Here is a 24938-nt window from a genome sequence, read left to right as displayed (position 1 = left end):
AGGGCCTGGCAATATAGCTACTGAGATATATGTTTCTTACTGACTACTTAAATATGTATCTGTCTGCGCTGTGCGTAAGACGAGGGAGATTGAGTGGTCAAATCACTGAACGTATACAGAATTCCAGTACTAGCTAGGCCTTTATTTATATTAGAAATTAATCATTTTACAGAATTAGAAAATTTTGGCATTATTATGAGTCATGTATGATTGTGTTATGATGGACTGATGGAGTTAGTGGGGTTGATCATCACGGGTTGAGGATAGGGAAGGAAGATAGATCGAGGAGAGCCCTGTGGAGGCGGAGAAGGAGGCGGAGGCCAAAATAAAGAGGGGAGGGAAGGGCTTATTGTCCGGGAGGTATAGGAGTTATTTTGGGGGTGGGGTTCGGAAATTGAGGCAGAAAGAAATTTGAAAACCAACTGCACCGCAAGAGTGAAGACAACACCCTCTTTAAGTTCTGAAAACAACAGATGAGTGTTGTGTATGTGTGTGTGTGAAAGCAATATCACCCCCATGCACACGTCCCTTTCTAGCTCCTCTCCCCCACATCTGCCGCCTCTCTCTCTCTCTCTCTCTCTCTCTTTGAGCTAGCTAATTAGCTTAGCTATGGCATCGGGAATGCCAACCACAAATCTATGTTATTATCCCACAATTAACACCATGCGCATGTTAGACTTATCTTTAGTACTCATCTATGCTTATGCATGTGGAATATGTTATAATCATGGACATGGATGATGACTCATGTACATTGATAGATAGATACATGGTGAAGTTACATGACCTGGTCATAGACATCGGATGAGTTCTTCATAAATGGCCGTTGGTGATATTCTGTGGTGTTTCTTGATAAATTTTTAACTCTAGTCAAATCTCAAACTTAGGCTCTAGTACCAGTAACTTTTAATAGAAAATTCTTTTATACATCGACAGTGAAAGTGAAGCAGTATCTATTAGTTGATTCCGGACCATGATATTTGTAGTTAATTTTTTTTTAATAACAAAAAAATGCATTTGATGTAATTCAGTCGTTCAATCATGTTGGTGCAAGTGCATGTCAGTGCTCTAAATCTTCTCCCACTTTTAATCTAAAATTTTATTTTTGTAACATCTAAGCATTCGTTGCTATACACTACTATTCTAGTGTACTTAGATGTACAAAATATTTCTTTTAGCTATGTTGGATAATTTGTACTTGCTTTGTAAAAGAAATTGAGAAAAAAAAAAGAATCTCAATAAGTTAAGTTGTAGAGAATTAACAATGTATAACAAATTAACATCTCAGCTCTTTACATTCAGTCTCGGTAAACACACAAAGAGGCAAGTATGCAAACAAAATAGATACAGACTAGAGGTCGGAATGATGATTCATTGTTAGAAACTAGCCAAGAATGAGAACTTAAAATCTCATATTTATGACGTTTTGAAATGGTATCATGTTAGACTATCACACTAACTCCACAGAATTTTTGAAGTTTGAAGGTTTTGAGGAAATAATAATAACTGGGCCATGTAAATCAACAGAATATATACAGTAAATAAAAAATAACACACACCACCAATAAATAGAGGGGAGAGATTGGAAGGGTCTCTGGTTCCCAGCACAGCTCTCTTATATGAGTTATATCTAGTAGACCAAATAGATCTCCCTTGATCCCTATCTGTCTTTCTCTCTCTTTGTTTCACACCTTTCTTTCACAACTCATAATCAAAGAAAGAAAGAATTGTAAAAAAGCAGATCCAAGGTGGTGGTTAAGCTGTCATCCGTCAATCAATCAATCAAACCCCAAAGAGAGACCAATCATCAATCACCAAACAAATTTATAAAAGAAAAGAGAGGAAAAGGAATCATCATGTCATCCTCTAATTCTGCTGCTTCAACCTTGTCCCTTGACCACCTTGCTCCTTCCGAGCAGCTCTGCTATGTCCATTGCAACATTTGCGACACTGTCCTTGCGGTAAACCCCACCTACATATTTACTCTTTTGACCCTCTCATCCTTGGTTTCTTCTGTTAATCTCTCCCATTATGCTGTTTAGGCTTAGTTTTGGGGGCTGTTTTGCACTTTAATTTGGTTTTATGTTCTGCTTATGTTTCTGGTTTGATATATGCAGGTGAGTGTACCTTGCACAAGTTTGTTTAAGACTGTGACGGTCCGATGTGGCCACTGCACCAACCTGCTTCCGGTGAACATGCGCGGGTTGCTTCTGCCTTCCCCCAATCAGTTTCATCATCTTGGTCACTCCTTCTTCTCCCAGGCTAATTCCCATAATAACCTTCTGGTACATATATATATATATATCTGAATTACCTTTTGATATGGTTGATTCTATATATGAACATACTTGGTAGATTAACCATGAATATTGTGCATCAGGATCAGGAGATTCCAATGAATCCAACCCCAAACTTTCTGATGAACAATCAAACTAGCAGCCTGAATGACTTTGCTGTAAGACCAAGAGGAGGAGTAGTTGATGAGCTCCCAAGGCCCCCAGTTATAAACAGACGTGAGCTACTTCCTTCCTTAATTATACACATCCTTTTACTTTTGATCTTATTCTGTCTTAATTACATAGCCCTAGTGCTTAGTTTAGATGGGTATATATAATTTCGTCAAGAAGCTATGATAGTTCCCTCATGTCTGGTTTCATTTTGGTGCTCACTGAAAAGTGCATCTCAGCTCCAAATAGAAAATAATTCTTATTTTGGCCACTTTTCTCCTTCCCTCTAATCCCTGAAGTTATGAATTTTGTATCTGGTAGAGGAGGAGGAGGAAATCAAGCTCTCAGAGTTGTAATCGAACCCGTCTATGCTAGCTTCCATTTCAGGGAAGATTTCAGTAGCTAGATAGTATCTTTGCTTTCCTCAACATTTCTTTGTTGACAAACCAAACAAATGAAAATTCTTGACAGACCTTCGTTTCTTCATCAGTCTTTGTAAACATTCAAGAAATTATGCATAGGAACAATCTACTAAGCTGAGACGTAATGTGTCCAAAGCTTATGTACATACTTGACAAGACCGTTCCGATGTTTCATCTTTTCTATTTTGCACGCTTAAAGTGTAATAGGAATGACCCTATTCTGAAAAAGGGTGTTGCAAGCTTTTTCAACGTTTATGAACATTACCTGGCCTCATCAACCATGTTTGAGTCCTTTCTGGTATAAACCCCCGGAAATGTAGAAGGCGGGCAAAGCCCCGCATTTATAGTTACTTGAAAACGTTGTAGAATATTGCTCGATCATAAGTACTTATGAGGTAGCTAGGTCATGATGATGATTAATTTTCAATGTTTCTGTCTTTGAATGCCATATTGTTCAGCTCCGGAGAAGAGACAGAGAGTCCCCTCAGCCTACAACCGCTTCATCAAGTGAGTAATCATGATCATCCATTCTCTCTCTCTCTCTCTCATACACACATTTTAGTTATTTGTAATATTGAAATTATTAACAATAATTATTGCCAAGAAATATTGAAGCAATAACATGAATGGTCCATCGTATCTGATGATATCTTTAAATGTGTATATATGATCGATTCTGCAGAGACGAGATCCAACGCATCAAGTCTGTGAATCCTGATATATCCCATAGAGAAGCCTTCAGCGCAGCTGCTAAGAATGTAATATTTGCTTTTTTCATAAATTAAATTAATTTCCTGGCCAGGCTTTTGTTTCTTTCCCTTCGTCTTTACCAAATTAGCTAGTAGCTTACCAGCTAGGGTTTCTGGAATTTTTGTGATTCCAATAGTACTTACTCCTCTTTGACATGTGTGGGGTCACTTGATATGTGAACATCTTGATAGTTTTGTTTCTTTTACTGCATGTTTGACAGTGGGCCCACTTTCCACACATTCACTTTGGTCTCATGCCTGACCAGAACACTGTGAAGAAGACAAATGTGCGCCAACAGGTAATTACTTGCTTAAAGCCTTAAACCCCATCCTCATGCATTACCATTAACCCTAGATCTCTCTCTCTTTTTCTTTTTGTTAAAGTCGAAATACATTACGACGAAGATCCCCTAAAAATCTCAATAATACGACTCTAGCTCATCTTCTAATTAATAATGCGATATTGACTAGTTTGATGGATGATGTACAGGAAGCTGGAGAGGACGTTCTGATGAAAGATCACAATGGATTTTTCGCTGCTGCTAATAATAATGTGCGGGTCTCTCCTTACTGAGTAAGCTAGCTAATGTTGCTAGCTGCCCTGCTTCAGCTTCGGCCTTCATCACCTGTTTGATATGTAGTAGTACTGCGTGGTGGGAGAAAGATCCCAGATGCTTAATTATGTTTGTTGTTAATTATGCTTAAGAACTACTAGCTTATTTCTTCGCAATCTATATGATAATTAACGCTACTGGTGGTCGGTCTTTAATGTTGTTGAATTGTTGATAACTGTTAAATTAGGTTGGAAAAAAGTTGTATTTTGATGAGTACGTACTCTATCCTTAATATATTATGTTATTATCCTATGAATGATCAACCAACTACCCTAATTAATTTCCATGCATTGCATCTCATTATATATATATATATATATATATATATATATATATATATATATATATATATATATATATATATCCCTGATTAGACATGTTTGCTTTCTTCCTTCACATTATCATGTCGCACATACATAGTATTAGTAAGATCAATCATAGTTAGTCTCAATTAAATTTACTGAAAATGAAATATGTTGGGGATTTATCATCTCCATCGTTGCCATTCTCCTCTATTGGTCACTCAACGAAGTTCGCCAATGCGCGCTGGTTCTTCAAATTCCATAGATAACTACTATTTTACGTTATTGGATGAACTGATCAATCATGTTCAAATATTTCAGTCAGAACATAGTGCATGGATGTCAGTCATTTAAACCATTTTACGTGGAGTGAATCATCTGGATGGTCACTCCCGGGCGCGCGGTAACTTTTGACAGAAGTGATATTTCTGTTTAGAAATAAAATGCTTTAGAGGATGAGCAACATGTTTTCTACATAATATCGCATATTATAGGCGATACTCTTAAAATCCAGCAAATAATATTGTATCCATGGGAATAGGAAACATGTGGGCCGTGTGGCTATGTTTGAAACAGTTGGTTTCTCTTTGCATATATATGAAGAACCAGAAATTGCAGGGATCCTGCGTTGGTTTGTCTCCTAGGGTTCACAGAAGACTTTATAACTATGTCTTTTCGAAGCGCATCTGGTTCCTTAGGTCTTCAATCAATACGTGCTGGGGAAGGCCAAACACTTGGTAAATGCTACTTGATCAAAGTTAAAATTTACACCCAAATTGCCTAGTGAGGACATGTATGTCCCAGCAGATACAAATAAGCACCCTAACTGACAGGTCCCTTCCCGGCCTCCCAAAGTACTTCTAATTTCAATCTCAATTTCAAATTACAGTTTACGTACTACTGCAAGTTGCATTGATCGAATAAGAAAACACAAGTCATATTTGACGCCGGCTTTCACATCACGAAGGCAGAGGCGAACAAAAACAATGGGGTATGCAAAAACTTACTGGTATTGCATTCATATTAATCACGCGTCCATAGTATTTCACTTGAATTATTTTTCTTCTTTTCATCTTCTTGATTTCTTGTGGTCAAGTTTATGTTGACCAACCCTTGGTAGATATAATTGAATATCAAGTTTATGTTGACCAACCCTTGGTAGATATAATTGAATATTTTATCATAGATAATATATAAATAAATACACACACAAAGGACCGATGGTAGGGTATATGAGACAAAGATAGCCCATAATTTATTTATTTATTTATTTATTTTTTAAAGCAGAAGACGAAGCTAAAATAACTATGTCTTTGATGAGTCAAACAACTATAAGATCCTAGATGAACTATACAAAGAATCCTTTTAGAAAAGAAGCAGTCCCTCTCCCTTCACCTAGATTGGACAACAAGAACCAGAACTCCTTAATTATTTCTCATTACAATTTAAAACAAATCAAAAATAGTTGTACAAACCCGAAATACATTTTGTTTTACAAGGACTTCAGAAAACTTTGGAGGAACATATGATCTGGAGCCACAAACAATTACTTTAGGATGTGCGTACATCGAAATAATATGTCAAGCAACAGACTGTCAGGTACACTCCTCTACGTTTCCCACATACTGTATATGCACAATTCCCCCAAAACTACATGCATGTCTTTGTAGAGGCAGTGGACAGATCCAAGTGCGTACTTTATTTTGGTCCACGATTGTAGTTGGGTCAACATAAGAAGGAAGCTTTATATATAACAGGTATAAGCGTGACAAGCAAAGTGAAGCATTCGAGTAGGAATATGCGCATAGGATGCGATGCGACCATTACCAAAAGGTGAGAGATTTGACTTGTCCTCTCTCATTCAAAAAATATAAGGTCCCAAGTAACAGCAAATTAAAGAGGCTGAAAACACATGAAGACGTGAAAGAAAAACCCTACAAATCTCTTTTCAAATTAAAAAGCTGGGGCTCTCCATCTGAATCTGTTCCTCCATTTTACCTCAAAAAGCTCCATCGATCTTACCTGCAAAATGCAATCTTCGACCCCAACATTGCAACAAACCCCATGCAGCAGCAGCACTCCCCGCCCAGCTCTTAGCTTTCGAGAAAGCATATATGTATGTTTGCATTTAGCATATTAAAAGAAGCGTCCATAATTACCAAGTTATCTTTGATGCCAATAACATTGAAGACTCCCACATTGCTCAGAGAAATTAAGAAAATGTTAACAGAAAAGAGGGGAAAAAAGAGTTTATACTTTTGCCTTTTCATATATTTGTTCCCATCCACATCATAGAAAGCAGTCGACTAGTGTTTCAAAGTCGATACAACTATAATTTGTGTCATATTTTGTCTCTTAAACAGCGCATTTTGCTACGCAAGTTAATGATATAATAACAGGTCCATCCAAAACTAGTTTTCAATTATTGGAGCGCGCAATAGGCCAATAGCACAACATATGTTTGAGTACTGTTGTGATCATATATTGAAAAGCCATGCCATATATGAAGTGAAATGTTTATCTTTAACCACCCAAATTGTCAATGCATGGTGCTTTTATCCCTGATACCAGTTATAGAAGCAGTGATATTGTACATCGTGATAGTTAATTTAATTGGTTCTTTTTTACATGGTTAGTAGGTGCTTAGAGCAAGTTCACTTGTTGGGTTAGATATTGTCCACTGTCTTTTGATGTTTGTTTCCACCCGTTAAGTCTGGGTCACTGGGTCAGTTTTCAAACTAACCTAGAGTGACCCAGGTCAATTTGAAAACTGACCCAGTTACCCATACCTAACCGGTGGAAACAAACATAAAAATGCAGTGAACATTATCTGACCTGATGACCTAGTGACATGACCCACTGACCAAACGAGTGAATTTGTTCTTAGAGACCTCATATTTATAAAATAATCAAGGTTCTAAAAAACGCTAGGCGCTAGTCGGGCGGTGACCCGGGGACTAGCGCCTAGAGGCCTAGGCGGGGACTAGGCGGTTTTTATTTTTTTAATTTTTAAATTATTTTTATGACCTATAATAATAATATAAATAAAAATATTTAAAGTTTAAAAATTAATTATAAATATAAAAATAGTCAAAATATAGAATAAATTAGGATTTAGGGCCGCCTAGTCCCCGCCTAGCACCGCCCAAGCGGCACCGCCTAGGCGGACGCCTAGTAGCCCAGCGCCTAAGGGCAACGCCTAGGCCAAAATTCGATTGGTTCCTTACCGCCTAGGTCGTTTTTTAGAACATTGAGAATAACACACTCTCATTCATCTTCCCTAGGATCTCTGTAATAACCTCGTTGGAGGAATAATACAACATTGTTGGAAGAATCATACGACCTCGTTGGAGGAATAATACTATCCTCGTGGAGAGGATCTCATGATCACCATGCCAGCAGACCATCTCTACATTTTCTCTTTCTCGTCCGAAAAACCATTTTTTTTCTCTCTCTCTCTTGCGAGACCGAAACCGAAAACAGAGCAAAGGCTCTCCGGCCCCTCTCTCCCTCCACCGGCCACCAAACGGCGTCGGACCACCTCCATTAGCTTCGCCTCGGCCTTGCGCAGCTGCCAGAGGAAGCCTTGCGCCGCGACACAGCCTCCAGCGATGGTGGGAAGCTCCGCCCAGTTTGAACTCGTTTTGGTTCCAAGCTTGATAACTCACGCTACCGGCCACCAATCCTCACCAGACTTCTTCCATTGGCTTCGTCTGGTCCTTGCGCACCTGTCTGTGGCGTCCTTGCACGGCGGCGCGGCCTGTAGCGGCGGCGGCAAGCTTGGCCCGATTTGAGCTCGATTTTGAGTCAACGCCGATATCTCGAGTTCTAGACCACCAATATTCAAGATTATTGGCTTGATGAACTCGCCTTGAGTTTCTGAACAAGTCTCCTGAAGGAATCGAAGCGAAAGGAGGAAGTTTTTACGTCGGAATTCAAGCTCGCCTGATTCTGGAAATTTTCCGGCCACCAAGACTTTCGATCAAGATATCTCGAGTTGTAGAGCTTTGTTTTGAGTGATTCTTGATCCAGTGAGTTCAACTTCATGTTCTTAACAACTCTCCAGAAGGTATCGAGGCCTGAAATTGAAGTTTTTACGTCGAATTGGAGCTCGCCGGTTTCTGCAAATGTTCACCGGATTCTGGAAAAATTCCGGCGAACCCGTGTGTTCTAGGTAACTTTTCGACCACTTCCGTTCATTTTCTGATCTTGTGCTAGTTATGAAAAATGCTTAGAATGATGAGACGAAGAAGAAAAGCTTGGCCCCGACACCATTGGTTGTGGTCGGCGGCGGCTCTGCCCCTAACTCCGGCGGCCCTTTCCGGCCACCACCGGGGGTCAAAAATATGGTTTCTGTACATTTTTAGATTCCATATTTCAATACGATCATTTTGATATATTATACGCAATTTTTGGATATCGTATGATTTAGTTATGAATTTTACGATTTCGATTAATTTCGATCGCTCGATTCATGATCTGTGAAGATCGGACCGTCCGATGGACTTGTAGTTTGGATATGTTGATCGTATGACTGTCCCAGTGACCTTGTATGGTCATGGGCGAGGATCCGACCGTTGGATCTTCGTATAATTGTGAAATAGTGTTTTGGAAGGCGATTCGTGAGAATCCGACCGTCGGATTTTCATATAAATTTGTGGAGATGTTTGTAAGGACAATCCAGGAAGATCTGACCGTTGGATCTTCTTGATAATTTTGGAGGATGATCCTAAAGGCGATCCGTGAGGATCCGACCGTTAGATCATCATTTAATTTCGATCCGACCGTTGGATCATCATTAATTTAGAATCCGACCGTTGGATTGTAGTATTTGTGTGGTTGATGATTGATTTGCTAAGATAAGATCATATCTGATTAGGTGATTGACGGTCTGAGTTGGTGGACGTTTGTGGATCGTATTTTGAGCTGTTAAGAAGACGCAGCGGGATTAGAGGTGAGTAAACCTCACGTGGTTCATATTACGAACCGAATAAATTTAATTACCTTATCTTGTCGTAATTGCGTGAAAATATTTATGGAATAAATATTTGTTTTAAAATCATATGGACTTGATCAACTACGGTCCATGGGTAAGTAAAATGATTTTTACTATACAAATGAATTTCTCGGTTTTATTGCATGTGAACTATAGTTGGTAATAGTGATTATCCCTGAGCGGATAATTACGTATATATATATTTACATGATTATATGTGAATGGTGTGACATTGAAGAGTGTGGAATTGGGATGATTAAATTATTATGAATTGACATGTGACTTACCATATTTATATGTGATGAACATGATTGATGAGTTCTTGTTAATATTCATGATTTACATTGGAGGATGTATAGAGTTAGAGAATGTAGGGTTCTGAGGATGAGGTGTCCGAAGTTCGACGGTTAAGGATAACCGGAGTGTTTGTGTGCTGAGGACGGGGATGTCCAAGGTGCGACGGTTTATTATTAACCGAAGTTGTGTGCTGAGGACGGGGATGTCCAAAGCGCGACGGTTTATTATTAACCGAAGTATATGGTGCTGAGGACGGGGATGTCCAAAGCGCGACGGTTTATTATTAACCGAAGTATGTCGCATTACTTGCACCTAGGCCAAGGTGACTGGTAGCGATGTGGTTAGAGCTCTAACGTGCTGTTGGGATGGACCAAAGTGGTGTTATGTGGGTTGGGTTTTTGCAGGACCAGTGTGGTGTATTGTGATTTGAGGATTGTGAAAATGTTTTCCTTGTGGTTTTCCATGAGTGGTTTGATGTCTCTTTGCAGACGTAATACTGTTGAATTTTACTTGAATTGTAATTTAATAAATCAACAGTTCTTTCTTGTTTACTCATACTGGCTGTAAAAAGCTTACCGGGTTTTGTGTTGTTGCAACTCCCGGTACACTATTCAAATTGTGTAGCGGGTAATCCTACAGGACAGGAGAACCAGGACGGTGATCGTGCGGTTAGAGCAATGGTTATAGTTTTACAGCAATTGTAATAGTGAGGCGAGTTAAGCTCATTTGAGCCTTACAATTTGATTTGGTGGGAGTGTGCTGTAATAAATAACTTGAGGATTTGGGTTATTGTAAATTTGAGAGTTGTGAAGTGTGGTTGTTTGTGAGAAAAAAAATTCAGGATGTTAGTTGTAATTTGTTATTATTCATGTTTCGGATTTGAATTGATTATTCAAAATTCGGGGCGTGACAATCTCTTTATCTTTCTCATCTCTCTCCTTCCTCAGGCTCATTCCATTCTCTCTTGGTTCACAACCAAGTTTTGAATTTTGGGGTGATATTCTGAAATAGAGGTGGCAAACGGGCCGGCCCGGCCCGGCCCATTTTAAGCGGGCCTAGTCGTGCTTCGTGCCATGCTTGGGCCGGCCCATTTATTATCGTGCCGGGCTCGTGCCGGCCCATTTACTTAAACATTAAGCCCGGTCCGGCCCATGGCCCGAGCCCATATCGTGCCGGGCCGTGCTCGTGCCGGGCCAATAAACGGGCCGTGCTCGTGCCTACCCACTATAAAACACGATTTTAAAATCTTAATTTGAATAAATAAAAAATAATTTTATTTAACTATTTAGAAAATTCAAATAAATTAAGTTCTACAATGTTTTTCTCAATCTTAGCTTTTTAAGATTAGTTTTCTAATAATTTTTTATATTCCACTACAAGAAAGAAAAAATAACTCAAAATATATTGCTTTTAGTATATTATTGTGAGATTAATCTTTATTAATATAATGAAGATTTATATAATGAAGATTTAGTTTCATATTATTCTTTCCTTCATTCTATAGTTGTATTATTATGAGATTAGTCTTTATTCATAAACATATATTTAACATTTAGAAAAAATACTTTATGTCAAAACAAGGATATAATGTTTTTTTTTTCACTATTTTGACAACATAAAAGAAATAGCATTGGTGGAATTGTTATGAGATTTTAAATAAGGAGGTCTAATATTCAAATCTCATCATTGTGGTTTTTTAATATTTTTAAAAACAAAATGAAATTTTGTGTTTGAAACGGGCCGGCCCAAATATGTCGTGCTCGGGCCTGGCCGGGCCCATTAAGGGCTCGGGCTGGGCCCATTACGGGCTCGGGACGGGCCAATGGGCTAATATTCCTAGGCCCAACCCGGCCCGTTATTCTAACGTGCTCGGGTCATGCCGTGCTCGTGCTTAGCGGCCCGTTTGCCACCTCTATTCTGAAAGGTGGGCTGGAAATGAGGCTTGATTACTTCATTACTTGTTGGGCATGACCCTCTTGATATACGAGGGGGTTCTGCACACTTCCTATACCCTATTCAAGTTGCTATTATTAGGACGTCAAAAGATAATTAAATATTAACCAAAAAGAAAATATAATTAGAAGACAGGAAAGACCAAGTACCATTTTATATCCGCTAATTTGAAGCTTCTAGTTTTTATTAAAATAATGGTGCGTGGACTTTTTAAAAAGTGGGGGTATGCTAGTTTCTTATTCTTGTTTAGAATAGGACTTTAGGGTGTTATGAGGAACGATTTTTTCAGTCGACCCCATAGTTTAGAATATAACTTTAGGTTGTTTTGAGGAACGATTCTTTCAGTCGACGGTGTTTCGTTTTTTTACTGCTTGCTGAACTTAATGAATGGGCTGACCTCTTTCGATTAAAAAAAAAAGTACAATTTGATCTACTAGTATAAGTTTTTTTTTTTTTAATGAAATGAGCTTAAGCCTCTTTTTTATAAGTGGGAGGTCGTGAGTTCGATTCAACAGAGGCTAGTTGTTAATATAATTAAAAATAAAAATAAAAAATTTAGAAAAAAATAGATAGTGATATTAGTCTTTGGTTCGTAATTGAGAGGTGAAATTCACGGAAGACTAGTTCATTGTCATTCTCAATTATTTATGTAATTAATAAAAAATAAAAAAAAAATTAACAGGAAAGAACAGAGGAAACAGGCCCCCTGTGGAGAGTCAAACAATCTCAACGCGGCAGAGGAAGCCGAAGAATCAGACTTTTCAAGACTTTCCTCTTATTGGTCTAAATTCTAGTTCTCCCATATCCCTCTCAAACTTGTGTGCTTCATGGGTCGCTGCAATTTTTCATCGGACGACATTGTGATCAAGTCTCCTAATGATAACAAACTTTACAGATTGATTACGCTTGAGAATGGCCTCACTGCATTGATCCTTCACGATCCTGAGATTTACCCACAACCCTCCACTGAAGCTCAGATTGATCCATTGCTTCAACAAAATGGTGAACTCAGGAACAAGGAAAAGGGAGGTGCTTTTCAGACTAAGAAGGTTGGTTGGATTGTGACACTGTTCTTCTATAATCTATAGTTTGCTTGACTATTTATCAGAATGCTGTTAAGTTGTTGACTCAAGTCAGGTGCATGCATTTGGTTTAATGGGATATAAGTAGAGATGATGTTTGATGGTCTTTGCAGGCAGCAGCAGCAGCAATGTTTGTTGGCATGGGCAGCTTCTCTGACCCTCCTGAGGCACAGGGGCTTGCACACTTTCTAGGTATGTGTCATAACTCGCATACCCTTTAACGAAGGGTGGCCGAATTACTTACATATTGAGTGTTTCGCAGAACACATGCTCTTCATGGGGAGTACAGCGTTTCCAGATGAAAATGAGGTGTGCTTGCATCTGACTACTCTTTTGTTTTACTTGTTTTAATGTGTGAGTCATTTGGAGATGCACTTGCTGGTGTGCGTTCTTCATAAATAATGAGGTTACATACAATAATAAAGTTCAGGCAGTATGAAGCAGCATAAGTATCAAGAATTATTTTTACCATGACAACATACATCTTAAGATTGCTTTACCTATACAGGTGGGTAGGACTTGCTTGTTCCTTTGTTGCCAACCTGCTTGAAATGTGTCAGGCTGCATTTTTTTTGCTTTTTCTTTTTTAGGAAATTAAAGAATGGGGGTCTCAGGCTATTTTAACATGAAAAAGAAATAACTAGCAGTTTGTTCAATTTATTGTTTCCTGACAATATATAAGAGTGATTTTCTTTGATGGTGTGAGTGCCTCATTTGTTAGTGGTAAATAATTCTGAATTATATGCTTTGACAAGCTTGAACTCAAGTTAATTGGGAGACAACTGTGTACTCACTGCTAGGGTATCACTTTTTCTGACTCTGCCCTTTGCTAGTATGACAGTTACTTGTCTAAGCACGGAGGGTCATCAAATGCATGCACTCGTGAAGAGAATACTTCGTACCACTTTGAGGTGAAACCAGAGTTTCTTAAGGGTGCCTTGTCAAGGTAAATACTAAGCTCTTCATCTGCCAATTGTTGACAAATCAATTCTTTGGTCTGTGAACTGAGTTTTTAGCTTTCGGTGATGCTTCCTGCTTCGATAATGAATCTTGTCTTTGTCTCACTCAATGGTTTATATTTATTTGGGCTCTTTGATTTATCAGATTTTCTCAGTTCTTTGTTTCACCTCTAATGAAAAGTGAAGCCATGGAGCGAGAGTTACAGTCTATAGATTCAGGTGCATGGCAGTCTTTACTAAATTAGTTCCCTCCCATTTTCCCTTAAAAACTGTGCCAGATTTTGCTTACAGTACTGCAACATACAATTTCCTTATCGCTGAATTGTATTCAAAATGCAATGCAGAGTTCAACCGGGTTCTGCAAAACGATTTTTGCCGCCTTGAACAACTTCAAGGCCATACAGCCACACCTGGTCACCCATTTAATAAATTCACTTGGGGTAAAACTTGAATCCACGGTGTTTTCTTTTTACTCTTTCCTTTGTATTGGTTTCGGAATACTCTATGTTGTATGAAACTAAATTTTATTTTATGTTTGGCATGAAAGGAAATAAGAAAAGCTTGGATGATGCAAGGGAAAAGGGGATAAACTTGCGTCAACAAATACTGAAATTGTACAGAGACTATTACCATGGTGGATTGATGAAGCTAGTTGTCATTGGTGGAGGTGAAAATTTCATTTCCTTTTTTTTCTTAAATTTTATTAATTTTTACCATTATATTCTGGAGTTTAATTAAAATATTGGTGTCCATGAAAACAAGATTAACAAATAGTTGTATTGTTAACAAATAGGGTGTGCTAAAATGCAAGTAATGAAAAGATATCAATTTGTCTTTACAGCATAAAAGGACATACTTATCTACTTAAATATTTGATTCTGTGAATTGGTAGAGGTTTATGTTGCTGTACAAAAATTATACATTGAGTTTTTGTCAGTATAGGTGTTGTGTTGTGATTGTTTTGTCAGCAGTATTTTGGAACCAATGGTGAAAATAAAAGTTAGTAACAATGAAGATGAATTTTGTATGGTATTGGAGATTGACTTTGGCATTGTGTATAGCTTGTAGCTATAATACTATACAACATATATCTTCTGCTTTTCAATACTGCTGATTGATAAAATCTATATTTATTGAAATTATTCTTATTGTTGCAGAATCTCTTGATATACTTGAGCAGTGGGTTCTGGAATTGTTTGGAGATATCAAAAAAGGTCCCCGAGTAAACCTGGAGTTCAAGGCAGAGGGTCCTATTTGGAATGCTGGAAAACTTTACAGGCTAGAGGCGGTTAATGATGTTCACATGCTCCACTTAGCATGGACACTTCCATGTCTTAATGAACACTATTTGAAAAGCCCAGATTATTTTTTAAGTCATCTCCTTGAGCATGGTAAGATGATTCATTATTAGGTATTTTTATGTTAATGATTGCCTCTGCAGATAACAAACTGTTCATATTGGACAAAAGGGAGCTTGAATGCTACAGTTTTTGTCTAAATGTTATTTCCCTTAGAGTGGCTTCTATTCATACCTTTCCTGCATTTGAAATTGTTTCTTTGCATGTCTTGTATATTTATTTTTACAATGGGTTTAGTCCCACTAATTTTTTTGGCTGGCTACACATTGCTAAATTGAGCCTTGATTGAGTTGATTCTGATCACTAGGTTTTTCGTTTTCCAGAGGGCAGGGGAAGTCTGTATTTTTATCTCAAAGCTAGAGGGTGGGCAACATATCTCAGTGCTTCGGTGAACCGCAGTTCTGTGGCTGATGTCTTTTGCATGATCATATACCTTACTGACTCTGGATTGGAGCAGGTAGTATCTCTATTTTATCAATCTTTTGGCATGAGATTGACTTTGATTATCCCATTTCATATTTATGAGTTTCTCATCATATGGAACAAAACCTCAGTTTGGAATTTTCTTTTCTCGAAAACTTTGGAGAACGTAAAAATCGAGTAGATGCTTACCTTAATTCCACTTTACATGCATTGCTTCTGGAAAGCTTCAGTTACTGCCAAACATATCTAGTCAAGCGAAATTAGCTCCATGTTTATCACTTTTCATATGTTATACTTGATGCTTATCTTGCAGATTTTTGAGATAATTGGGTTGGTGTATCAATACATTAAATTATTGCGTGAAGTATCACCGCAAGAATGGATATTCCAGGAACTCCAGGATATTGGGAACATGAGCTTTAGATTTTTACAGGATCAACCCCAGGATGAATATGCTGTAAAACTTGGAGGTTTGTTTTGTTATTGAAAGTGCATGTCTTTCTTACATGCCCGCAAATAACAAATATCATAAGATATATTTGGTTATCTACATTTATTTCATGCTGACTATTCTCAGAATTTCTGTATTGCAGGAAATTTACTACGTTATTCACCAGACCATGTTATTTATGGGGACTATGTGTACGAGACTTGGGATGAGGAATTGATAAAATATGTTCTTGGTTTCTTCAGACCAGAAAACATGAGGATTGATGTGATATCAAAGTCCTCATTTAAGTCAGAAGGTATTCCCAATTATGCCAAAAGAATAAAGGATGCCTCTTGTCCATCTTATTCGATCTATTTGTTTGGCTGCTAGCAATTGTATTTTTGATTAACTCGTTTTTGAGAAGTAGCTTTAGCAGGTATTGTCGTGCTATCCTTATATTCTTCCTGTTTCTGACCGACAATATGTGGATGATTTTTATTCCTTATTGTACTTGCTACATACACATATATTATTTGGATTTTGCAGCAGTAAAACAGTGTGGTCAAGCACTAACATGTCCTTCAATTGTTTCAGATTTCCAGTGCGAGCCTTGGTTTGGGTCACATTATACTGAAGAAGATATATCTCCAACTTTGATGAAGTTGTGGAAGGATCCTCCAGAAGTTGATATTTCATTGCATCTCCCTCAAAAGAATATGTTCATTCCTGGAGATTTCTCCATCCGTTCAGATGTTTGTTGTCCTGATATTGCAATTATATCTTCTCCAAGATGTATACTTGATGAACCAGTGATGAAGATCTGGTACAAGCTTGACAGTACTTTTAAACAGCCACGGGTAAATGCATACTTCCGCATAAATCTGAAGGGTGGATATGATAATGTCAAGAGTTATGTTTTGACTGAACTGTATATCGAGCTTCTTGAGGATGAGCTGAATGAGATCATCTATCAGGTGAATATCTCTTCTATTAGGTTAAGGTTTTGTTAAAATACTTTTTCTGGGAACACCACTTGTATTCCAATCAATTTTGAATATCTCTGCAGTCTGCATCCATGTTGGTTCGTTATAAAAACTTGGATGCTATAGTGGCTAATAAGAGAAACTAGTAAACCACTGTACATAACTTCCAGAGAACTATCTGCAGTTGCATTTTATTACGTAAATTTGAAGAACTGGGTCGTCTTCTCTTCTATCTCCGTTCTTCACAGTTTTAAATTTCATATCAAATTTCCTCATTTTAATCATCTCAATGATTAGGAATTCAGTTGTAAGACATGACTTGTACTTGTAGTGGCTACTAGTGGCTAATTATACTTTATTGTCCCCCAAATTTAGTCAATACTTCATTTTAACCAATATTAGTCATTCTGTTCTCAGTGACTTGTGACGTTTTTTCTAGAAAAAATGCTTTAGAATCTATACAATGACAGAATCCTTTATTCTCTGCGTGTAGGCCAATGTTGCTGGGCTAGGAACTCATGTATATGGGTCTAACGACTTTATGGAGCTGAAGGTTTATGGTTTCAATGATAAGCTTCCAGCTTTATTGTCAAAAATTCTGACAGTAGCTAGAAATTTCTTGCCAACATATGATCGTTTCGAGGTATGCTGGAATACATTATGTCTGCACTCCACTCTATATCTGGTTCAAGTTTTATTATGTATACACATGAGAATACCTTGTTGGTTTATGGCTTGGTTATGACAAAGTAACACATAACAGGTTATTAAAGAAAGAATGGAGCGAATGTTAAAGAACACCAATATGGATCCTCTGAGTCACTCTTCATACTTGAGACGTCAAGTTTTGTACCGTAGATACTATGATGTAGATGAAGAGTTGCAAGTCTTAAACAGTCTGTCTGTTTCTGATATGAAGTCGTTTATTCCTGAGCTTTGTTCCCAGGTATGGTATGCACATATCTGTTCCTGGCTTATTGACTCCCTTTTCTTCCACTTTCATGGCTTAGTGAAAGAATTGGAGACTAGCTATCAAATGTGAAATCAAATGATTATTATATTATGTTTTGGACCTTTTTTTGTAAATAATTAGAATGGTTTCAACTTACTCTCTCCTCTATATGCACAGCTTTACATTGAAGGCCTTTGTCATGGAAATTTGTTAGAAGAAGAGGCAATCAGCCTTTCCAATATATTTAAAACAAATTTTTCTGTAGAACCACTTCCTATCGAATTGAGGCATAAGGATAACTGTATATGCCTTCCTGCTTATGCTAACCTCATTAGAGAAGCCAGTGTGAAGAATAATTCTGAAACAAACTCTGTATTTGAGGTAATTATAGTGGATTATATTTCTCTTGGTTTTCCATCTATAAATGTACCTTCTTTTTCTTATATGCTGATCTCCCATTTGTTTTGTTTTCACATTGCAGCTATATTTTCAAATTGAGATTGAGTCCACCAGACTGAGTGCATTGGCAAAACTTTTTCAGAAAATTGTAAAGGAACCACTTTACGATCAGCTAAGGTATTTGTACGAGGCTGAAAGTATTGCTTGCATAGTTAAAGAATCTGAATTTGATAATATAATTTATTTGGAGCCAGATGATTATTTTTAGACGTAAACTCTCATAATTGTCCATGTATTTTGTAAAATAGGACGAAGGAGCAGCTTGGCTATGTTGTGTGGTGTGGCCTGCGAGAAATACGTCGTGTATATGGCTTTGTTTTCTGTGTCCAGTCATCTGAGTACAACCCAATCTACTTACAAGGAAGAGTTGACATCTTTATAAATGGTGTGGATCAGTTGTTGGTAAGCATTGACAGTTCCTTATTGTCCAAAGAAAAAAAAAAAAGCATTCAATGTTCCTTCTAAATGCTACTTAATAAGGTCCTATGGTCCTCCTTAATAGCAAAAAATGTGACAATACTAGTTTAAGGTTTCCCCAATTCTTTAGTAAGCTTTTTAACTGTTCTGTACTATGTATACACTAAATGTTTTAAACCAATGTGACATCCCACAACTTGAGGTTCCATAATGAAACATATACAAGGCATTTGGGATTGGATCTGATTTCATAGTGTTTTGTCTACTAATATAATTTAAGTTGCATGATTGTCTATATCATGCATTCTCAAAATCATATTTCATGATTAATGATTCTGCATTGGTGTTGCCATTTGCAGCATGGACTGGATGATGATTCCTTTCAGAATTATAAAGATGGACTAATGGCAAATCTATTGGAGAGAGATGAAACCCTCGCACGTGAAACATCTAGGCTTTGGGAGGAGATTACCAATAAAAGGTACTGTATACATGATCTCTACTAGTCAGGTTGATCTAAGACTGTCATCCCTTGAGATCTCTAATGCTTGTGCTTCTACACTCTGTCTAATAAATGTTGATCTACAGGTATACGTATGACCGGCCAGAAAAGGTAGCTGAAGAGGTCAGAAGCCTTCAGAAGGAGGACGTTATTAACTTTTACAAAACGTATTTGCAACCATCATCTCCCAAGTGTCGGAGACTTGCAATTCGTGTTTGGGGTTGCAACACTGATTTCAAAGAAGCTGAAGCACCACCGGAGTCTATTCAAGTCATTCAGGACCTTGCAGCCTTTAAGATGTCATCTGAGTTCTATCCTCATGGTTTATGAAAATCTAAGGACTGTTTCTGAATTGTTGACAGAAATTGAACCGTTGAGCCCTTAACATTGAGAGCGTCATTTTTTTTTATCAGGTTGTATATATGAGATTATTATTGTTTACATGAGGTGTATAGATTCTTTCCTATTGTTTATAGTTTTGTTGCTGTAGAATTGGAATATAGTATACATCTTCTTTTACTACAAATACATGAAAAGAATAAAATCATCCTTTTCTCTTTTATTGTTCTCTGAATGGAGTGAAAATTTTTGAAAAGGGGAAATGTATCTCTCATTCCAAGAAATGCTTGGTTGAATGTTCCAAAACAAAAAAAATGCTTGGTTGAGTTTTGGTTTATACTTTATACCATCTTTTGGGTCTTGATGATGAAACTGGCATTTTGCTGCATTGAATGGCAGTTTTGTTCATATTTACAGGTCTCTGTATGTACCATACTGGAGACAAAAAATTTCAGTGTACATTTTTCGATCAAAATCTCCAGGACCACAAAACACAAACCTTGCCAAATTGCCAAAATATCAGACCCCGTGACAGCAAAGCCAAAAACCTCATCTTCTGTTTCAGAAATTCAAATTACAGAAAAAGGATCAAAGGGTAGGAAGTTGCATTGAATTGAATCGATGAATTGATTGATTGTCAAATAGTACATGGGTCCTTGGTAATAAAAGAATCATAAATCCGATCAATTAAAGCAGCCTTGGAGCATTTGGAACATACAAAGAAGAAAAGAATGTCAAACTTACTGAAGATTTTTATCAACAAGCCTAATCTTACAAACCTAAACACTCAACCACAAACCTCTCACTAAGAACCTAGGCTCCAACAAAACATAAAGAAGGAGGCGACACTCATAAAAACCTAACCCTTCAGTGGAAAATGGGAATTAAAGTGCAGATGATCATCAGCAGAGTGAAGAACACCTTTGATTGACCAATAGTGAGTGATGCTTCCGAAGAGATGTCTTCAGGCCTGAAAAGAGGAATCACATGTAGTTATTAGTTGTTACTCATTAACGACATGAGAAGATTTAGTACTAGTATATATGGGTGATGGGCACATACTTTTGCAATTTGCTTAGAGCACCACAAAATAGGGCATTGTCTGGTATGGGGAGCTCAGTCTTGTTAGTCGGTTCTGGATTGACAACCTTGATATAAGTTTCTTGGCCAAGATACCATGAATCGAGATTTTCAGCTCTAATGTTCCAGACTCCAACATTATCCAAAGAAATCAAGATTGCTGTCCATGCCCCAGGATAAACCTAAACAGAAAGGAAATATTTACTGCATTAACAGTGAAGAAGGTATGAATGAACCAAAATGCACATCTTTGCTACTACAATACAATTATCCTAGTTCACATTTACAGTCTCTGTAATCACCAAGTGCTCGGCCATATAGTGCTAGGCCATATAATGATGAAGACTTTACATAGGACTGACTGTGTCTTGATTTGAGGGTTTGCAAAGGACATACTTATTTGTTGATAGCTCATCCCAGTGAAGAGGAAAAAAAAAAAAAAAAAACAAGTCCCAACTCACAGGTATCCCAGAAATTATTACAAATCAGAAAGTAAATGTTTACCTAACAAACTAGGTGAGGTTAAAGGGAGGAACCAACTAAGATTAAAGCAGTTAACTATGTAACAACCATACCTGTATTGTAGAACGGGCTATTCCATCCCATTTATTATATGTCCCCCTGCTATTCTCTGTCCAGTCACCGTAGTCCATCCTGCAATTAATCATTGCATGTTAAAGGCACTGAGAGGTATAGAAAACACTTCACAAACATGTTCGATGCAATAAACTTCAAGGAATTCCCACCCAACAACAAAAAATGCATATCCATCCACGTGGTAACTCTGCATCTTGGTGTCATTGTTCTGAAGTATGATTTCAATAAATCCTCTAAATGTTCCATTAATCACAGATGTCTCCATCCTGGGTGCTCCAGTAAGTGGCCCTTTTGGGAAGTCAAGCTTATACACACCCTTCAATTTGTACTGGTCAGCTAGCCGGATTGGTGTGGCAGGATTTACAAATGAGTTTCCACTTAGTGTTGCTCGGCGTTTCCCATTGATCATTACTGGTGGCTTGTTTTTCAAGACATAAACATCAGTTACATTGATGGAGCCATATCTAAAAGATCCCTGTGGATTAGGACGTGCACCACTAGCTGATACATTCCATCTGCAAAAGTTGGCAAATTTTCAGAAAGAGGTTTATATGGATAAACCAGTCAGGAAATTGTTCAAGACTGAATAATCTAAATATAATATAAAAGTTAGTAAACCGAATCTAAAAATATTACAAGAGAACACACCTGATGGATCTGGCCTGGTTCATCGAGAAGGTTTTGTCAAATTCGTCACTTGGTGGTGGTGGGAGGGGACCAGCTGCCTTTCCTTTGGAATTAGAATAGCGCAGGATCCCAACTCCAGTAACTTTTTGCCAATGTGACTCGTTCACAAATCTAGCACTTGCTACAATATAATAATCACTACTTGCATTCTGATCCGTTGTTAACAGAAATGAATAAGATTGTCCGACATGTATATCTAAGCTCGTATAATTCTGTTGCACTGTATATGATCCCTCTGACTCTGCTAGAAGCAGATTGTGGTTCTGAATCCTGAAATTTAGAGTAGTTGACACTCCAACGTTGTGTACGCGAAGACGGTAAGTTTTGCCTGATCAAAATCACATCATTGTCATTGGAAGTTCGGAGAGTTTAACTACAATCAATGCGCTCACAAAAAGTTCCTTGTAAATAATGCATATTGACATGTGAAATGACTTGGCATGTCTTTATGCATAGATATCAATTTCAAGCACCATTTTCCTACAGTTACTAATAGTGTACAAATAACAACTGAAATGATCATAGATTTAAAGTGATAAGTCAGTCCAAAACACCTAAGTATGAGTAGTAAGCCAGGACTTAAGCTTTCACTTCTGAAACCAGGGTCATTGATATTACATGCCAATGGCAATCAGCAGATAAAGCAAAGCTGATGGACAGAGCAGTCATTCCAGTTGTATGGAACATTGCTCTAACTTACTTAATTTTGCTTGTCCAGAAATGGTTTAAAGTAATGCTTGTGAGCAGAATTTTTATGCTCAAATAAACTCAAATTGCTAGCAAGATAGAAAAAAACACATATGCATCTGGCTTTCAAGACATAATCATAGTGACATGCACAGAACAAAACTAAATTCACACTGGAAACATTCCCAAAATTACTGCATTTCATAATTTGTAATATGATCAAGAAATAGTAGCTAACACTCACCTGGGTGTACATCAATTGTTTCGTAATCAATGCCATCCGGGACAAGTGTAGTGTTGTATTGGTAAGGGCCTTTCCCATTGATGAGAACACCATCTGGTATCCCAAGGCCTTTCCCTGCATCAAGGGTCTTCCTCAAAGCCTACATTTCAAAACGAACCATCATCATCAAGCGTGTTACTCTACCAATCTCAAATATGTACTTAAGAGGAGTTGAAAATTTTACTAAGTACTTACCGTATGGTTTCTTGTGTACCAATCACCAATCATAATGGTTATATCCCCATCTGGGGTTGCGAAAGGAATGGAAATTACGGCCCTGTTATTTATAATAAAACCGCCAAACCCTCCAGATGCTCTCTGGAGATTAAGAGATGGGAAGTAAAAGAAGCTCCCAATCTGATCCTTAACCTGAAAATTGTACGTCCAATTCCACTTTGGGGGAATTGGACAATTGGTTCCAAGAACTCCATCTTGCCACGAACTCCGCCGCTGCTGAATTCCAGCCCTATAACACAAATCCAATTTCAGTATACCAATCCATATATATATATATATATAACAACAATGTATCTGCTTGAAAATCATAAGCACATCACAGTAAATCTTACCAAGTAAAGAGTAGATTCTCATCCAATTTGTTCCGAACATTGACAACGACATTGTTGTTAGTAGTCACATTAATAACAGGACCTGGAAATTTTCCATTAATGGCAATAACCTACAAGGCAATGCAGATTCAGAAACAATCACTAGAACCAACCACAAAAGCTCACTACTTGACATCACTATAAGCTTAGCACTAGCACTCTAAGCTCAGATTTTCAAACTACAAGTACATTTAGCAGATCTGAAGCTAAAGATTCAAACTTTATGAAATCTAAAGTAGCTGGAAAATATGAAGAAACAAGCCAGACAGAGAAAGCAGCTAGAACCAGACCTGTTGAGGAACACCAAGAGGAGAGGCAGTGATGTAAGAGACCTCAAATTCGTGGTAAAAGCTTGGATCTTCAGCGTAACTCAAGCTCGCAAATAAGCAAATGTGGATGAGAAACAGAGTGAAAAAGCTCTTGAAAGCCATCTCTCTCTCTCTCTCTCCGCCAAGACTTTTACAAATGTGTTTTACAAAACTCTAAAGCCAATTTCTTTTCCCTTCTTTTGTTTACATTATCAGACAGAAAAAGAGAGAGAAAAAAGAAAAGAGAAAAGAGAACAGAACCAGAACAGAACAGAACCGCTGGAGTATAGAGAGAGAGAGAGAGAGAGAGAGAGAGAGATGGAGAGTGTGTGTGAGACACTGGGACAGAAAGAACGGCTCTTTTTCTCTCTCTAATACTAGTATTGTGTGTTGGATAGTGGCATTTTTTCTTGGCTTAAAGGAAAAAAAACAAGAGAGGAAACAATGGTTGGTTGGTTTTGAGGTCTGATCCCAAGCAATAGAGCTAAGCTTTTGTCGGTGACCGGTCACCATTCATGGCTCTTATGGGAGATAAAGTAAGCAATTTTAGAGACAGAAAGAGGGGAGTGACAGCCAATAGCCAGTTCATAAGAACCATGGAGATAGGAAAAAAAAACATTACAGTCCCACGCGTAGGTGTGGTTTTATTTGACTATTGTCGTCTGGATTTGGAAAAGAAAAGGAGGAAACCGAATTCAAACAGATATAAATAATAACAGGGTGTTGCAACGTTCAGATCTCTAAGAAAGCTCCACATGATTGCCAGCCGTGAGGCACTGGCTTCAACATAGGGGACCCCAAAGGCATAAATATATTGGTGATGGTTGTATTAGTGCGGCAGCTTGTTACCGTTTGATTCTTGATTCTGGGTCTGACTGGACTTGAACTCTTCAAGTACCTAATGGTCATTTGGTCCTGAAGTCCTGAACTTGTGTAAAACAGCTAGACTAATGGTCACTTTGCTTTAGTGAGTAAGGTTAAGAGATAGATTAAACACAATTAGC

At 37.8% G+C, this 24938-nt stretch overlaps 3 protein-coding genes across 4 annotated transcripts; 2 read left to right on the top strand and 1 right to left on the bottom strand.

Annotated features, from left to right (window-relative positions):
• The first annotated feature begins 1591 nt into the window (after nucleotides 1–1591).
• Nucleotides 1592–4484, top strand: LOC133744065 (axial regulator YABBY 1-like). The gene is made up of 7 exons (XM_062172195.1): nucleotides 1592–1961; nucleotides 2118–2285; nucleotides 2381–2513; nucleotides 3328–3376; nucleotides 3552–3627; nucleotides 3840–3917; nucleotides 4109–4484. Exons 1-7 carry the CDS (start codon nucleotides 1857–1859, stop codon nucleotides 4190–4192), a joined length of 693 nt encoding a protein of 230 aa, XP_062028179.1. The 5' UTR covers nucleotides 1592–1856; the 3' UTR covers nucleotides 4193–4484.
• Nucleotides 4485–12484: 8000 nt separating this feature from the next.
• LOC133742502 (nardilysin-like) lies at nucleotides 12485–19907 on the top strand. 2 transcript variants are annotated; one of them, XM_062170184.1, is made up of 19 exons: nucleotides 12485–12829; nucleotides 12976–13054; nucleotides 13125–13171; nucleotides 13696–13808; nucleotides 13967–14040; nucleotides 14166–14261; nucleotides 14369–14488; nucleotides 14979–15212; nucleotides 15503–15636; nucleotides 15916–16072; nucleotides 16196–16348; nucleotides 16627–17006; nucleotides 17509–17658; nucleotides 17779–17961; nucleotides 18145–18348; nucleotides 18449–18543; nucleotides 18675–18828; nucleotides 19203–19324; nucleotides 19432–19907. In XM_062170184.1, exons 1-19 carry the CDS (start codon nucleotides 12608–12610, stop codon nucleotides 19673–19675), a joined length of 2961 nt encoding a protein of 986 aa, XP_062026168.1. In that variant the 5' UTR covers nucleotides 12485–12607; the 3' UTR covers nucleotides 19676–19907. The 2 variants fall into 2 exon arrangements, with proteins under 2 accessions (XP_062026168.1, XP_062026170.1); XM_062170186.1 differs by lacking the exon at nucleotides 12485–12829 and having other exon boundaries at nucleotides 13704–13808.
• Nucleotides 19908–20292: 385 nt separating this feature from the next.
• LOC133742503 (monocopper oxidase-like protein SKU5) lies at nucleotides 20293–24543 on the bottom strand. The gene is made up of 9 exons (XM_062170187.1): nucleotides 23917–24543; nucleotides 23588–23697; nucleotides 23214–23484; nucleotides 22980–23118; nucleotides 22010–22376; nucleotides 21511–21876; nucleotides 21340–21418; nucleotides 20747–20946; nucleotides 20293–20654 (listed from the first exon to the last, which is right to left on the bottom strand). The coding sequence occupies exons 1-9, from the start codon at nucleotides 24055–24057 to the stop codon at nucleotides 20552–20554; spliced, it is 1776 nt and encodes a 591-aa protein (XP_062026171.1). The 5' UTR covers nucleotides 24058–24543; the 3' UTR covers nucleotides 20293–20551.
• Between the last annotated feature and the right edge of the window lie 395 nt (nucleotides 24544–24938).

Source organism: Rosa rugosa, chromosome 4, assembly GCF_958449725.1.
Source record: "Rosa rugosa chromosome 4, drRosRugo1.1, whole genome shotgun sequence".
NCBI classification, from domain to species: domain Eukaryota; kingdom Viridiplantae; phylum Streptophyta; class Magnoliopsida; order Rosales; family Rosaceae; genus Rosa; species Rosa rugosa.
Note: the sequence above shows the minus strand (reverse complement) of the source record. Positions and strands in the feature narration are given on the sequence as shown.

Bases quoted from the DNA above. Each gene is read 5' to 3' on its own strand.
- LOC133744065 (XM_062172195.1), top strand. From the start codon at position 1,857: ATGTCATCCTCTAATTCTGCTGCTTCAACCTTGTCCCTTGACCACCTT. The intron at 1,962-2,117 runs GTAAACCCCACC...TGATATATGCAG, and splicing joins TTTGCGACACTGTCCTTGCG to GTGAGTGTACCTTGCACAAG. The intron at 3,628-3,839 runs GTAATATTTGCT...CATGTTTGACAG, and splicing joins TCAGCGCAGCTGCTAAGAAT to TGGGCCCACTTTCCACACAT.
- LOC133742502 (XM_062170184.1), top strand. From the start codon at position 12,608: ATGGGTCGCTGCAATTTTTCATCGGACGACATTGTGATCAAGTCTCCT. The intron at 14,489-14,978 runs GTGAAAATTTCA...TTATTGTTGCAG, and splicing joins GCTAGTTGTCATTGGTGGAG to AATCTCTTGATATACTTGAG. The intron at 16,349-16,626 runs GTATTCCCAATT...CAATTGTTTCAG, and splicing joins GTCCTCATTTAAGTCAGAAG to ATTTCCAGTGCGAGCCTTGG.
- LOC133742503 (XM_062170187.1), bottom strand. From the start codon at position 24,057: ATGGCTTTCAAGAGCTTTTTCACTCTGTTTCTCATCCACATTTGCTTA. The intron at 23,698-23,916 runs GTCTGGTTCTAG...ATTGCCTTGTAG, and splicing joins CTCTTGGTGTTCCTCAACAG to GTTATTGCCATTAATGGAAA. The intron at 23,119-23,213 runs GTAAGTACTTAG...TTTGAAATGTAG, and splicing joins GGTACACAAGAAACCATACG to GCTTTGAGGAAGACCCTTGA.